Here is a 17045-nt window from a genome sequence, read left to right on the forward strand (position 1 = left end):
GGGATTATAAGGATTTATGGGCTATTGCTGTCTCTTGAATACACCCAGCCACTGACTTCAATCAAAAGGAAAATCTGACTTGGTGGCAATCAATTATTGTCTGTTCCCCTCCCACCCAGCCCAAGTAGAAATATAATATGGAAACTTGACTTGGTAGATATGATACAAGCCTAGAATTTCACATTGTTTTCATTATATGCTAAATTATAGGCTAGAAGTAATTTCAGTGGATTTTTTTTTATTCATTCATGGGATGTGGGTATTGCTGGCAAGGCCAGCATTTGTTGCTCATCCCAAATTGCTCGAGAAGGTGGTGAGCTGCCTTCTTGAACCACTGCAGTCCATGAGGTGTAGGTATACCCACAGTGCTGTTCGGGAGGGAGTTCTTGGTTTTTGACACAACGACAGTGAAGGAAGGCGATATAGTTCCAAGTCAGGATGGTGTGTGCCTTGGAGGGGAACTTGAGGTGGTTGTGTTCCCATGAGTCTGCTGCCCTTGTTCTTCTAGGTGGTACAGGTTGCCGGTTTGGAAGGTGCTTGATGAGTTGCTGCAGTGCATCATACAGACGGTACACACTGCTGCCATTGTATGCCAGTGGCAGAGAAGTGAATGTTTAAGGTGGTGGATGGGATGGCAATCAAGCGGGCTGCTTTTTCCTGGATGGTGTCAAGCTTCTTGAGTGCTGTTGGAGCTGCATCCAGGCAAGTGGAAATGTTTCTAACACAATCCTGACTTGTGTCTTGCAGATGATGAGCCAGCTTTGGTGAGTCAGGAAGTGAGTGACTCACCGCAGAATTCCCAGCTTCTGGCCTGCTCGTGTAGCCACAGTATTTAAATGTCTAGTCCAGTTAAGTTTCTGGGCAACGGTAACCTCCAGTATGTTGGTGGTGGATTCAACAACGGTAATGCCTTGATTTTGAGGGCAGTCACTCTCACCTCATGTTTGTAATTATGAAATTCAACAGAACAGGAACTATGTGATTCAGTCATGGATAGCAAGTGCCACAGTACTTTATAAACTTAATTTTGCATTGTGAAATGATTTGAAGTCTCAGCTATAGGAAGATGATGGGGGAAGAGCAAGGTCAATAAGAGATTTGAACACTTAGCACAATTTCCTTCATGCTACTGAACACAGACTAGTTTTCCTTAACATTACAATAGCGACTACACTTTAAAAGGACTTTATCGGCTGTAAGGCTTTTTGGAATGTCCTGAGGTTCATGAAAGGTGCTATATAAATGCAAGTTCATTCTTTCTTTAACATTTACATGGCTAAATTCTTTAAAGTTTAACAGCTTAAGCACAGTGAAAGTAACACATTTTCTGAGAAAAGAAAGAATTTCACCTGTGGTTGTGTTTTTTTCCCCCCCAAACTGAAACTTCATTGTCCCCAAGTAGTGATCAATAGAACTGAAAGACCTCAGGCAATATTGGCCTTATAGTCACAATGCTTATAATTCACTCAGTCGAATGTAGTTAAAATCTGGAAATAAATTGGGAATTGACATACATATTTTGTTAACTGTAACAATACAAGACATAGCTCGTCAGAGCAAATGCAGCGGTACAGTCCACTGAAGAAATCTCAAACTTAAATCTCAAACTGCGGCACAGTGGCGCAGAAGTTAGCTCTGCAGCCTCACAGCTCCAGCGACCCGGGTTCGATTCTATGTACTGCCTGTGTGGAGTTTGCAAGTTCTCCCTGTGATCGCGTGGGTTTTCGCCGGGTGCTCCGGTTTCCTCCCACAGCCAAAGACTTGCAGGTTGATGGTAAATTGGCCATTATAAATTGCCCCTAGTATAGGTCGGTGGTAGGGGAATTGAGGGAAGGTGGGGATATGAGAGGGTAATGGGATTAATGTAGGATTAGTATAAATGGGTGGTTGATGGTCGGCACAGACTCGGTGGGCCAAAGGGCCTGTTTCAGCGCTGCATCTCTAAATAAATAAATAAAAACTATTTAACTGAGGGATGTGGTTTGGAAATTGCGAACAGTTCGAAAGGTCATACTCATTTCACATTTTCCATCTTGCAGTCGTTCACAAGTTACATTTCAATGCTATTTTTAGATTTACGCTTCTACAAATCAACTACAAGTGAGATGAGCTTTCTTCATTGCACAGAAATGGGGTCTCATTCATTGGGTTAGTTACAATTTTTAAGTCAATCTGCAGTACTACCTGGAACTATCTGTCCTGTTTCAGGGTTTGAAGCTGGATTCAGAGCCCAGTGAAGTTGTCGACAAAATTCAGCTCTGTCTTCAGTGTGGATCAGTTCAAAAACGCTCTGATGGATGATATCAGACTAAGGACAGAAAACAAATATATTCTATCAAAATTTAAATTCAGCTTTATGATGCACGCTAAACATGTTGAGCTAAATTATTCTGCTTTGAATTCACATTCTCGTCTTGTTCTAAATTATTTCAATGGAGTGAACTTAAGCATTCAATTATAAAAGTTGGTCGGATTATCCATGCATAGAATGGCTGCAAAACAAAATATTGATCACATACAAAAACAAATATATACACTGTAACATTGTGTTCTTTATAAAAAAAACAATTTCTTTGTGTGGTACACACTTACATAATGTCCACTTCTTTTAACAACTTTTAAAATCACACATGGGCGAAATGTCAGTTTGATGGTTCTGAATAATTTCTGAAATCTCATACTTTGATTCCAAGATACCAGAACACATTACACACATATAGCAGGAGCATTTTAAAATGTCCTCCATCATAGTATCCACCATCAGCTATAGAAGTTTAGTCACTAATCCTTTCATTCATTGTTTATCGTCACTAGGAAAGGAAAAACAAAATCTTTTTGTATTTTCTACCACATCTGCACACCAGCCAACCTTATCTCTACATTGAATTCACCGGCTGCTATGTGACTAACACAGGATATCAACACTGCATTCAGAAATAATAAACTACGGCAATGTTAAAGAATAAAGTCATTATGTTGTTCCAATGTTAAAAAATACATTTCAACTTATATAATTAATTAGCAATATAAACAATGTGACTCAATTTGGAGAAAAATAAACAATTATGTGGTTGTCATTCAGTGGTTTTTTAATGGTAAACCACTAAGTCTCATTGCACATCCGGTATACCAACCAATACAACTAGAACTGGTTATAAACTATAAATCAGACCAATTTTGCAATTTCAAATTACCGTAAGCTTGGATCAATACCACTCATACAAGTGAACAGCCTGAGTATTAAACCAATGTTTAATTTCAGTAAAACCTAGATTTCTATTGGTACTACTCAAGCTGGTCATAGAATATGCTAATTTATAATGGCAGGGATCTTAGACAAGACACAGTGCATCATACCCACATTAAATAGTATTATCCAGACATCGTTTATTCAAGTTAATGATTTGTGGGATTGATCAGTGACAAAAAAAGTTGTGTCATTGGTTCTTTGCTACTCTAAGTTTCTCAGTGTGATGTCCATATCTGTGTCTACGTCTAGCTCCATTATTATAGTTCTCTCTCCAAGGTCATTCTTGACGGCGAGCTTTGCAGAAGGCACGGCGCATGCATGACTTGTGTAACGCTGAGCCCCCATGATATTTCGCGCGGGGGCTCATTTAACTGGAGGAGCGGAGTGGCTGCCCCTGATGATCTCATCGGGGGCAGCCGCTCTCTCCCTGGCAATGGTGTCCGGCACCACCGCGCAGGCACCGATGACATTTTTAAAGAGCTTCAAGCCCCTTAGGTGCATTTGCATTTTTGAAGTCAAAGAATGTGGAAAAGTGCAGCTAAACATGGAATTACATTTTCATTCCCCTCATCCACACTCCCAAGGAAGAATCGATTCATTAATTGGACATTCCCCCCAAAAATCTTTTATGCAGATCCTGACCTTTAACAACTTTAAACCTTAATCCCTTCCCACATTCCCCGCCCCCCCCCCCCCCCCCCCCACCACCAAAAGAGTTTTCCCCACTCCTCTCCCCATTACTAGTTGAGAAGTAATCTTTTTGATAGGTAAAGCAGTAAGCAGTAGCAGCAAAGAATGCTTAAGTGATAAATCAAATCAATGTGCAATATGGATAATACAAATGGAAGACATTGGCAATGCAAAACATTTCTTCACTAAACCTCCATTTTTCTTGAGCATACATAGAACATAGAACAGTACAGGCCCTTCGGCCCACGATGTTGTGCCGACCCTTTAACCTACTCTAAGATCAAACTACCTACATACCCTTCATTCTACTATCATCCATGTACCTATCCAAGAGTCACTTAAATGTCCCTAATGTATCTGCTTCTACCACCACCGCTGGCAGTGCATTCCACGCACCCACCACTCTCTGTGTAAAGAACCTACCTCTGACATAGCCCCTAAACCTTCCTCCAATCACCTTAAAATTATCCCCCCTGGTGATAGCCCTTTCCGCCCTGGGAAAAAGTCTCTGGCTATCCACTCTATCTATGCCTCTCATCATCTTGTACCCCTCTATCAAGTCACCTCTCATCCTTCTTCGCTCCAATGAGAAAAGCCCTAGCTCCCTCAACCTTTCTTCATAAGACATGCCCTCCAGTCCAGGCAGCATCCTGGTAAATCTCCTCTGCACCCTCTCTAAAGCTTCCACATCCTTCCTATAATGAGGCGACCAGAACTGAACACAATATTCCAAGTGTGGTCTAACCAGGGCTTTATAGAGCTGCAGCATAACCTTGCGGCTCTTAAACTCAATCCCCCTGTTAATGAAAGCCAACACCCCATACGCCTTCTTAACAACTCTATCAACTTGGGTGGCAACTTTGAGGGATTTATGGACGGGGACCTCAAGATCCCTCTGTTCCTCCACACTACCAAGAATCCTGTCTTTAAGCCTGTATTCTGCATTCAAATTCGACCTTCCAAAATGAATCACTTCACACTTTTCCAGGTTGAACTCCATCTGCCACTTCTCAGCCCAGCTCTGCATCCTGTCAATGTCCCGTTGCAACCTACAACAGCCTTCCACACAATCCACAACTCCAGCAACCTTCGTGTCATCGGCAAACTTACTAACCCAGCCTTCCACGTCCTCATCCATGGGCGGCGCAGTGGTTAGCACTGCAGCCTCACAGCTCCAGGGACCCGGGTTCGATTCTGGGTACTGCCTGTGTGGAGTTTGCAAGTTCTCCCTGTGTCTGCGTGGGTTTTCTCCGGGTGCTCCGGTTTCCTCCCACAAGCCAAAAGACTTGCAGGTTGATAGGTAAATTGGCCATTATAAATTGTCACTAGTATAGGTAGGTGGTAGGGAAATATAGGGACAGGTGGGGATGTTTGGTAGGAATATGGGATTAGTGTAGGATTAGTATAAATGGGTGGTTGATGGTCGGCACAGACTCGGTGGGCCGAAGGGCCTGTTTCAGTGCTGTATCTCTAATCTAATCTAATCATTTATAAAAATCACAAAGAGCAGAGGTCCCAGAACAGATCCCTGCGGAACACGACTGGTCACCGAGCTCCAGGCTGAATACTTTCCATCTACTACCACACTCTGTCTTCTATGGGCCAGCCAATTCTGTATCCAGACAGCCAAATTTCCCTGTATCCCATGTCTCCTTAATTTCTGAATGAGCCTACCATGGGGAACCTTATCAAACGCCTTGCTAAAATCCACATACACCACGTCCACTGCTCTTCCTTCATCAATGTGTTCTGTCACATCCTCAAAGAATTCAATAAGGCTTGTGAGGCATGGCCTGCCCCTCACAAAGCCATGCTGACTATCTCTAATCAAACTATGCTTTCCCAAATAATCATAAACCCTGTCTCTCAGAATCCTCTCCAATAATTTGCCCACCACCAACGTAAGACTGACTGGTCTGTAATTCCCAGGGTTATCCCTATTCCCTTTCTTGAACAAGGGAATAACATTTGCCACCCTCCAATCATCTGGTACTACTCCAGTGGACAGTGAGGACGCAAAGATCATTGCCAAAGGCGCGGCAATCTCCTTCCTCGCTTCCCGTAATAACCTTGGGTATATCCCGTCTGGCCCTGGGGACTTATCTATCCTCATATCTTTCAAAATTTCCAGCACATCCTCCTTCTTAACATCAACCTGTTCGAGCATATCAGCCTGTTTCACGCTGTCCTCACAAACGTCCATGTCCCTCTCACTAGTGAATACTGAAGCAAAGTATTCATTAAGGACCTCCCCTACCTCCTCCGACTCCAGGCACAAGTTCCCTCCACTATCCCTGATCGGCCCTACCCTCACTCTGGCCATCCTCTTGTTCCTCACATAAGTGTGGAACGCCTTGGGATTTTCCTTAATCCTACCCGCCAAGACTTTTTCATGTCCCCTTCTAGCTCTCCTAAGTCCATTCTTCAGTTCCTTCCTGGCTACCTTGTAACCCTCTAGAGCCCTGTCTGATCCTTGCTTCCTCAACCTTAAGTAAGCTTCCTTCTTCCTCTTGACTAGCTGTTCCACATCTCTTGTCATCCAAGGTTCCTTCACCCTACCATCCCTTCCTTGCCTCATCAGGACAAACCTATCCAGCAGTCGCAGCAAGTGCTCCCTAAACAACCTCCACATTTCTGTCATGCATTTCCCTGAGAACATCTGTTCCCAGTTTATGCTCCCCAGTTCCTGCCTAATAGCATTGTAATTCCCCCTCCCCCAATTAAATATTTTCCCATCCTGTCTGCTCCTATCCCTCTCCATGACTATAGTAAAGGTCAGGGAGTTGTGATCACCATCACCGAAATGCTATCCCACCAGCATAGTTTTCTAATTAAATGAACTAACCTTATTCAGTTACCAAAATATGGCGATACATTTTCTTATTATACATTGCAAGCTGGATTCTTTTGATTGCTCAGAAAAAAGTTTTTAAAAAATTGTTTACTGACAATTATTACAAAACAGACCACTCATGCATCACCAGTTACCCATTTTAACATGAGGCTGCAGTATCTTATTTAACACTATCGTTTTATAAACTGTTGGTGGGTGGAATTTCATGTTTAATTATGAATGGCCAATGGAAAAAGACATTTTGCCTGTAACATGCAAACTTATTTCATTACCAAATTAGTTTCATTTCTGCTCATTTACAGTTATCGTATTTTGCTACTTTTAAAATTCCTTTATGCTTGTAGAGGGTGTTCAAGGACTCCTAAAAGCTTAAAAATTGCTCTGAAACCCTTGAACTATTGAAAACTGAAGATACTGCATCTCTAAGCCAGCTGATTCCACCTCCCTACAGATCAGCTAATAACAGCAATGGTGCGCTGACTGTTCATCTCAGCCACTTTAACAACTTCTTGTTATACAGCACCTATAACATAGAAATTAAGTTCTAAGGGACTTCACAAAACAGTAATTAGCCAAAAATCTGCACGAACATTTAATAATATTTTAGTCTTTGTTTCAATAACCACATGTAGTAAGGTATCCCTTTATCTGACCAGCTTCATGTGAAAATATTCCTCACTTTCCCATCATTCCAGCTCCTCCCCCTAGTTATTGATGCACCAACTAGCACAAGCAAGTTTCCATTATTTACTCCAGAAAACCTTTCATAATCTTGAAAATCTCTATTAGTTTCCCTTTAACCATTTCTGTTCCAATGAAAGAAGCCCCAATTTATTGAACTTTTCTTAATTATAACTTATCCTGGTGTCATTCTAGTGAATCTCTGCTGTATCCTTTCCATGGATCCAATATCCTCCAGATATTTGAGTTTTCAGAACTGCACACACAACTCCATCTGTGGCCTAGCGAATATCTTATCTAAATTAAACATCATTTCCTTGCTTTTACATATATATCAATGTCCCCATGTATAAAACCGGAGAATCCCATTTAGTTTTCTCGTTATTGTACTCTACATGCATGTTGATCTTTAAAGATCTCTGTAACTGCAATCTTTCATTCTTAAAGGAAGGATAACCTAAATGGTAAGATTCTTCAGTACTCTTCCCTCATCTCTGAGCTAAGAGACAATATCAAGCTAAAAGAAAAGGCTTACACAAATGCAAGGAAAAATGGAAATCCAGCAGAATGGGAGAACTAAAGAAAGCACTAAGGGAATACAAAGAAAGTAATAAGAGGTGCAAAAAGTGAATGTGAAAAAAACTAGCAAAGCTAACAGAATTTTTTTTATAAATACTTTTAAAAAATGGTAAAAGGGAATGTGCACCCATTAAAAGAGGGATGCAGGCGAAACTATCGTGGATGATTAAAAAAAAATGGCAGACATATTGAATGTGTATTTTGTATCTGTTCTCACAACCAAGGAAGCCAACAAAATAGCAGTGGTTCAAGGGAACCTAAAAATAAGTCAAGAGAAGAAACTTGGTGGATTTGATATGTAAGAAAATGATAATGGAGAAAATAATGCAACTTATAGACACATTTCCAGGATTTGATGGTCTCAATCCTTGGGTATTAGGAAATATAGCTGAGGAAACAGCAGATACACGAGTCATAATTTTACAAAGCTCTCTAAATTCAGGAATGTGCCTTTAGATCAGAAAATTCCATATGACAATCCATTATTTAAGAAGGGAGAAAGATAGAAACCAAGTAACGACACACCTATCAGTTTACCTTCAATTGTGTGAAAGCTATTGGAATCTGTCAACAGAGACAGTAATTGATCAACTAATATCTGTTCAAGTACTCAAAGAGAGTCAGCAATGCTTTGTGAAGGGCATGTCATGCCTGACTAATCTAGTTACATTTTTTTGAGGTGGTCACTAGCATTTTGGATAGGGAACGTCTATGAATATTCCCAATTTGAACTCCCAGAAGGCATTTGATAAGGTTCCAAATAAGAGATTAGCAATAATGAGAGTGCGTAGAATTGCAAGTAACTTATAATGTGGGTTGGTAATTAGATGGAAAGCTGGAGACATAGACCACAGGGACACAGATTTGCCTCAGAGGGGGTGAAACAAAGGTTCACTGGATTGATTCCTGGGAAGTGAAGGATGTCCGATGAGGAGGGATTCAGTAAAATGGGCCTATACTTTCTGGTGTTTAGAAGGATGAGGGTTATCGTATTGAAACATATAGGATTCTGAGAGGGCTTGACAAGGTAAATACTGAGAAGCTGTTCCCCCTAGCAGGAGACTCTAGCAATAGCTGGCATAGGCATTTTGGGGCTTAGATGAGGAGAATTATCTTCACTCAGGGGGTTGAGAATCATTGGAATTCTCTACCCCAGAGGACTATGGATGTTCCATCATTGAGTACATTCAAGGCTGAGATCAACTGACTTTTAGATTCAAAAAATATGTGGATTAGACAGGAAAGTGAAGTCGAACATCAGCCATGATCTAACTGAAGGGCAGAGAGGACTCGAGGGGCTGTACGTCTTATATTCTTATGAAGAGTTCATTCACTGATTGGCGGGATGTGACAAGTGGTGTTCCCCAAGATCTGTATTGGGATCTCAGCTTTTCACTATATATTAATGATTTAGATGAAGGAGGTGTATACCTAAGACTTCAGATGACATTAAGTTAGTGGGCATTAAGTTGTGTGGATGAAAGCAGGAAGTTACAAAAGAGACAGACAGACTAGGTGAGATGGCAAAACAATGGCAGATAAAGTTCAGTGTGAGGAAGTACAAGGTCATCCATTTCGGCTGAGAAAGAGAAAGTGGATTATTTTTTTTTAAATCCAAAGGCTAGGGGCTGTAGAGGAGCAAAGGGAGTTAGATTCATAATTACTGCTAAACACCCTCACTGACACTGAAAGAAAAATTTTACATTTGTTGAATGGCAAAATTTTCCATTAGGATAAGAAATTCTTCATTTTTGTAAATATTTTTCTTTAAAAGGTGGTTTATGATATTTTAGCTTCCATCTTAATCCCATGTGTGTGCCCCAATCATTCATCTCATTATCTGTAAAACTTAAAAATCAAGGGATGCAGTAGGTTTTTTTTTTAAACTTCCTGGTTTGTTGTCTGAGAGAATATTTCAATACGATTGGCTGCTTATCCCGCTTGATGACATCACTGTTACTGGACACCTGGAGATCCTCTTGACTTGGCTCCAGATTCAAACTGACATCAGGAAAAGGGGAAATCCACACCACTGAGATCACGAGATCTTTGCGGGCAGCCTTCTTTGAGGTCAGCGTTGAGCGCCGTCACTTCACTGCTGACTGCGAAATCCAGGTCCAGACCTACCCGTGCAATTCAATAAAATGTGAAATAATCTCAGGTATTTCTCAATTCACTTATGGCCCTCTAAATACAAACTGGTTGCTATTTAAAAAGCCAAGATTAGCCATGGATTGAATTTTTCCCAGTGTGCTGTAATGCTTTATTCTTGCTCTATTTCAGGGTTTTATATTACAGCCTGGATTAGGAAAACTGACCGGTTGAGAGTCTTATTTTTGAATCACTTCTGTATGTTCAGGTTGGAGTTAGCGCAGTTATTTTATACCAAATAGTGCAGGAACGCACTCATACCCAACATTGAATAGGTGGTAGCAACCAATACACAAAGAAGGTTACCAGCGCGTCTGCTCACAAAGGCCATGCCATTAACAAAGGTCATAAAACAGACTAGAAAGCAACCAGTGATATCTAGCTCCCTGTAATTACAGTTATCTTGACAATGGTTTCTGAATTTTTATTAATTTGAAATGTACCAAATCTATTGCTATTTTTGTAGCCCTTTTGAAGTTATTAACAACTCAATTGTTTTAATCATTTCTGAGTGCAACACCTGAGAAAATAGTGAAATATGTTTTAACTTTCCTTTTGAATAACTTTATTTTGTCCTTTTATTTTTTAAATAATCATATTACCATGGATAATCCCTTCTGATAACTCTCAAGCAATAATTGCTACCAGGAAACCTTGTTTTGAGCAAATTACTGCCACAACTGGCAACATCACAACAGTTAACTAGAATTGGAATTGTGCAATACAGAAGGAGGCCATTCAATTCATCACATCTGTGATTTTTCATCTCTTCATCCACTTCCCTTTTTAAGGCTACCAGTAGACCTCCTGTGACATCACTCACAGTGACTGAAGTTTTGATGTAGCATTACCAGGGACATAGCCTTATAAGCACTGGGGGTGGCTTGCGAATCTGAAAGTACCAGTATACTCGCTTTCCAGTGGACGAATAGTCACAGATCTAAATCTGCAGTGCTAGAGTCCTTTCATACACTTTGTGGCCTCCTGGGTTGCTGTTCAGAATGGTTAAATATGGGAAATACAAGAGTGTGTGCAGTAATTTGTCCTTCTCACCACAGTTCCTCCAGCAGCTTTATCCCAGAGAGGGTTAGAATCTATGGACTGGATTTTCAGGAACCCGAGCGAGCCCAGAACATTTCCAGGTCCCGACCCCACGCCACATTAGCAACACCATTTTCAAATGTAAAGGGCCTAATTGGCCAGGTGGCAAGGTTTCCTGGTAACAATTATTGTTTAAGAGTTACCAGAAGGGGTTATCCATGATTATAGGATTATTTGAAAAATAAAGGGGCAAAAAAAATGTTAGTCAAAAAGAAAGTTAAAACACGTTTCACTATTCTTGCAGGTATTACGTTCAGAAATGTTTAACAACTCTACTGTTGTAATTAACATCGAAAGCAGGAGCTTCAAAAATACTGGAGGCGGGGCTGAGTGACAGATGGTGATTTTAAGAGGCAAGGGGAAGCTATGACTGGGTTTTCCATTGCCTGAAGGGATGGAGCAGTGGGGAGATCGAACGGCCACTGTTGGCATGGGCATCCAAGGGCACCAGGAAAGGATTGTAACGGTCAAAATGGCAGATGAAGGGGCCACCTCTCAGGGGACGCCAGCATCACCCTTCAGCCCCTTGCCCCCTCCGGCTCAGGAACCATACGTGCCAAGGCCCTGTGACAGAGCAGGCCCTGAAATGACACAAGCACGGCAGACATTGGAGGAGCCCCCATGGGCACCTCCAAGACGAGGACGGAAGCCACTGACATCTCTGCCAGAGGCAGTCAATAGGGAGCAGGCTGCTTTCACCTCATCCTCTGCCACAGGGGAAGCAATCCATAGAAGTGTTAGAGAAAAGGCGGCAAAACATTTTGATGCCACTTAATAGGCCGCCTGGGTGCTGTTCTGCACACTTGTATGTTGTTTTATCATCGCAATATCAATTTTTTAATGTTATCAATCTGATACGTCTGTAACTGATGCCTCATGTCGGAAGGAGGATGTTAATTTTGGGGGTCGGGGGGGGTGGTTGGGGGTGTTTGGTGGAGATACGTGGAGTCCTGGAATTGTTATATTCCCATGCCTTGTGATGTTGGACAATGTTGGCAGAGGAACCCTCATTCTGCATGCTCATGGCTGGCAATGGGAGCTCGCAGATATAAGTCATAGCAGTAAAATTGTTCTCTTTGCTAGGTGGTGAGTTTTGGGGTCATCAACCACAAGGGCTCAGGGGCGATCAGGTGAAACACTGCTGAATCAGCATGACCCTTGTGGCCATCTCCTGGGCTCTATTAAACTTCATATCTGGCAGTAGGCAGCTGTGCTTTGTGTTTGAATGCTTGTTCAGCCATGGTGCCATATAGCAACTGATTGTGGAGAATGTGAAAGTCTGGCGTCTGCTTGTGCTTGGATGCCGCCTGCGAATGACAGGCCAGAATGACTGATGTCGATGCAACACCTTTAATTGCTTTAATCTTTGATACATTCTCATTTATCATCTTAACTTGCTGAGGTGAAAAGGATAATGATTATGGATGCCCCATGGCTGACATGCTTTGATGCTTACAAATGAGGTAGTTTGTCCTTGTCCTGAGGATGCACTGACATGCCGGCTCCAGTCTTCTATAATGCCTTCCCTGGAGGGCATCATTCTGAGCAGCCTTCCCCTCTTGTGCTGCCTGCTGCTGGTGTTGCGGCATTAGCCGCTGAGTGACAAGAGCTCTCCTCAGTCACATCCTTTGCTCTTCTTCCCGAGGTGGCAGAAATATTGGGTGTGAGACGCATGTCCTTGCAGCTTTGCAACTATTGCACTGAGATAAGAATTAAACTTCAACCTTGTTTTGTCACTGCACTTAACCACTGATGTCATGAGCAAATAGCTTGTACACGCATAACATTGTACCCACCCATCATTGGTATCCTCCCACTTCGATTTGCATTCCTAGATAATTTACACCATGTGGCCAGTCATTTGGAAAAAATTGTTCAGATTACATTCCAGACAAGATTCCCCACCTCCCAACCTCCTCCTGTCACCTTCCAGCCTGCACCCACCACCCTTGACCCACCCAATGTTACCTTACACCTTCCCTCGGTGACCCTTGAACCTCCTCCCAATACCGTTAACCAGATCACTATTGACATATACATGCCATCTCTTCCCCCTGTATCTACACCAGTCACCACTGATATGCCCACCATCACTCTAGATCCTCCAGTTCTCTACTTCCATGTTGGTGCCAAATCCCATTTCCTTCCCTATGATATCATTGAATATCCTACCCAGAGTCTCAATCTGCCCTCCCCACTGAATCCAACTGCCCCTGTGACTGTGACCGTTCCTTCCAACAGCCAGTACCCTGAGTTTGCCCCACAGGACCCTGCCATTGATAGCACTCAGCCCTCCCTTTAGGCCTATGACCATCACGTTGATTATCTGCTTCAAACGCACCGCTCCCACCCAACAGCAGCAAAGAAAAGACCTACTGCACACCCTGACACTTTACCATACCCTCCCCTGCACCTTCAGCCACCCGATACCCCACCTGTAAACCCTCCCCTCCCAACAATGCCTTCCCCAACATCACTGCAAAAGAATCACCCTTACTGGTCCTGAGCCTGCAGACAAACATCCATTCGAATGTTGGCCTTCCTTGTGCCAAAGAGTTCAAGAAATAAAACCATTGGCCTCAGGTACAACTGCACAAAGCATGCCACCTTTAAACGAATGTGAACTGGTTGCCACGGAATTCCCGTGCGCTGCTGACTTCATCCGGCAGGTAGGACTTAATTTGAAATAATAATAAGGTAATGAGCATTCATGTTATGCAAATGTATGGAAAACTGGAACCTGCCACAGGACGGGATAAACCCTGACCTGCCGCAAACATGCGGCTGAATAAATCTAAAAAAAAAACACCATTGGGAATGCAAAATTTCAGCTCGCACCTAATTAAGTTACCCCTCCCGCCACAAAAACCGCTCTATAAAATACCCCCCATATCTCTATTTCTAGAGTTCAGGATCAATATGGTTTTTCACAGCCTTATCCTGCCACAAAGATTTGTGTACGTGACCAACCACCCCACCCCAACCCCCCACCCCACCTCCAGGTGTCTTTGTTTCTGTACCCCATTTAAAATTGTACATTTAGTACATAATGCCACTCTTGATTCCATGGCTATGGCTGTGCTGTATGGTATTAAGTCACTGATGAAGCAGAGCTTTACACAGTTCAACATTGGCAAGACTTGAAACAACTCTGTTTAGCCCCTCCTGCCTCAACTCTTCATGGAATCCCTCTTCTTGGTCATTCTCTCAAGCTTATCCAGATGGTGCTCAACCTCAATCCTAAAATGAGCTTCAAAGCCCATATCCAGTCCATTACCAACAATGGCACCTCTGAAATACAACCTTTCTCCATCCTTGCATCACCTCCACTGCCACTGAAGCAATCATTCATGCTTCTGGTCTCCTACAGGTTCAACTTTTTCCAACATCCTCTTCACTGGCTTCCCAATCTCCAATCAACACAAGATGCAATTCATCTAGAACTTCACTGATCACATCCTGTCATACACAAAGTGCCTCTCACCCTTCACACTTGGCTTTGCCATCCTCCAGTGGCTCCCTATCCCTTAGCTGATCCAACCCAAAATCTTCATCTTAGTCTACTAGTCCCACCACAGCCTCATTCTGCATATTGCTGCAGCCTCCTCTTAGTGTCTGTCCTCTTCTCTTCCAACTTTGGCCCAATGAATGTTCCCTGTCCTTTTGCTCCATTACCATAAATGCCACTGCCTTCAGCCTCTTGTTTCCCCATCAAAATATCCCCCTCAATCTTGCTAAATCTCTCCCTATCATGCAAAGTCTCCTTATAACTTAATTGCACCTCTAACTACCTCCTATTTTCATTCTACACCTGCTTAGATATGACCCCCAATTACAAAGCATCATGGGACCTTTTGCAATATTAAAAGCACTAAATAAAGTTCTTTTTGATGCTGAACCCATCGGTATGTTTTGTGCCATCTAGACACATTAATGGGACTTCCACGCTCAAGATATTTACCCATGCACTATGGATGTGCATACCCAAAGGACACATATCTTAGGCTAGATTGGTGTTTGGTTGAAAGGTAGAGTGCATAACATACTGTTATGTGGGGAGGTATCAGAGTGGAAACCAGTAGCAAAACTTAATTATATATCGGTTGATTCTATTGGTTAACTAATAGCGATGCACTTCGAGATATTTTGTAAGTCACTGAAGAAATATGACCCCTCAGTTCTTTTGTGTCTGTACAAGGAGACTCGATTGTGGGCCTTTTGCTTCTAAAAAGGGAAAGATAGTCTAAGGAGGCACCTACAGTGCAAAGTGTATCTTCTTTGTATATGCTAAGAACTACTAAAACTCCTACACATTAAAATATCAACTGTCAACACTTAGTCACACCACCAAAGGAATTCGACAGTTGGCCTAGTTACTGAAAGTACTCAGCTAACTTTAGCCAGAGACTCTTGCAAACTAAATATCTGCCCATTGGGACTGCTGGTGTCCATCTCATTTTGAGATGCCATTCTGAACCAGGCAGCTTTTAAATAACTTGGCACGAGATGAACGTACAGTAGAACTCAAATCACGGTGAAATTATTTAGTGGCTGCTTTGGACCAACATCCATAAACAAGAAGTATTTACGCAGGACTCCAGCTGACCCAAAATCAGGGGTCCCCAAGATGAAGTGTTAAGTGGTTTGATTAGAAATGCAAGCAAAGAAATTTATAATAGAAATATAAAATGACTGAATATATGACTTCAAAATGGGGACTGACTAAGATTACACACCCTACTTCAATTACCCACCTACCCCCACCCTGGAATCTAACCCCACTTCACCTAAATGACTGTACTTGGTATTGTACAATAGGAATTAACACCATGAGATATTGACTATTATATCTGAAAAATAAAAACAAGAGATCCAAAATATACATAACCCTAACAGGACTGAAAATTCAATTACTTGTCAAACACAAATTTCATTTCTGTAAACAACTAAAAAATCCAACTTTAAAAAAGATTTCATACAGTAAGATGGATTACACGATTACTCCAGAAAACTGCAATAAAATATAGCTTAGCAACAATAACGACTACTGTGTATGGTTCTTTTTAAGTTTTGGAGTGAAAGAATAAATAAATAGTAGTTTTGAGCCTTTGTCTAGTATAACTGCTGAAAAATAAACTTAATTATTTTGACTGGCAGCAAATTACATCTCTGCATCAGTTAATAGCTAAGGAAATACCAAAGCAATCACATTTTCAGGTCCAACTTGAATTTCACAGGCAAGCTGTCATATGCAAACATGGAATACTAACATGGAAATCCAAAACTCAGCTAAATGAGCTGCTCATTTTTGAGATCCATAGACATTTTTGCAACAAAAGAGAAAACAAACCTACTTGGTGAAACCCGAGATAATCCTGGATGGTGGAAGATGTGTAAAAAACTAAACCTTCAGCTGTAATCACCAGTACAAATCCACTGAGAGCCTGTAAAGTAAAAGAGTATGAAAGTCAACAAAACGAATGAATAATGGAATAAAAACTTTTCCTATAAAATGGTATTAAGTATCTATTCATAAGTGAGATTTGCAACTTACAAAGTGGTAGGCAGAACACAGTTGGGGAGTTGAAGGAAGAGAGAAACTCATAACAAGAAACCCCAGACTATTTCTAATGTCATTTAATGCATACAATATGGCAGGATGGTGTGTAGGATGGTGTTGAAAGTAACTTTAAAAGTGAGGTTCAAAACAGCTCAGTGGCTAAATACACCACCTTGTGT

At 41.7% G+C, this 17045-nt stretch overlaps 1 protein-coding gene across 1 annotated transcript in view; it reads right to left on the bottom strand.

The window, feature by feature from the left end:
- Positions 1–17045, bottom strand: part of LOC137346034 (aryl hydrocarbon receptor-like) — a 226928-nt gene that overhangs the window by 56500 nt on the left and 153383 nt on the right. The window contains exons 4-5 of the mRNA XM_068009334.1: positions 16661–16750; positions 2185–2308 (exon numbers count right to left, since the gene is read on the bottom strand). Coding sequence (XP_067865435.1) covers positions 2185–2308; positions 16661–16750 — 214 coding nt within the window. The remainder of the gene's footprint in view (positions 1–2184; positions 2309–16660; positions 16751–17045) is intronic.

Source organism: Heterodontus francisci, chromosome 2 (assembly GCF_036365525.1).
Source record: "Heterodontus francisci isolate sHetFra1 chromosome 2, sHetFra1.hap1, whole genome shotgun sequence".
Taxonomy (NCBI): domain Eukaryota; kingdom Metazoa; phylum Chordata; class Chondrichthyes; order Heterodontiformes; family Heterodontidae; genus Heterodontus; species Heterodontus francisci.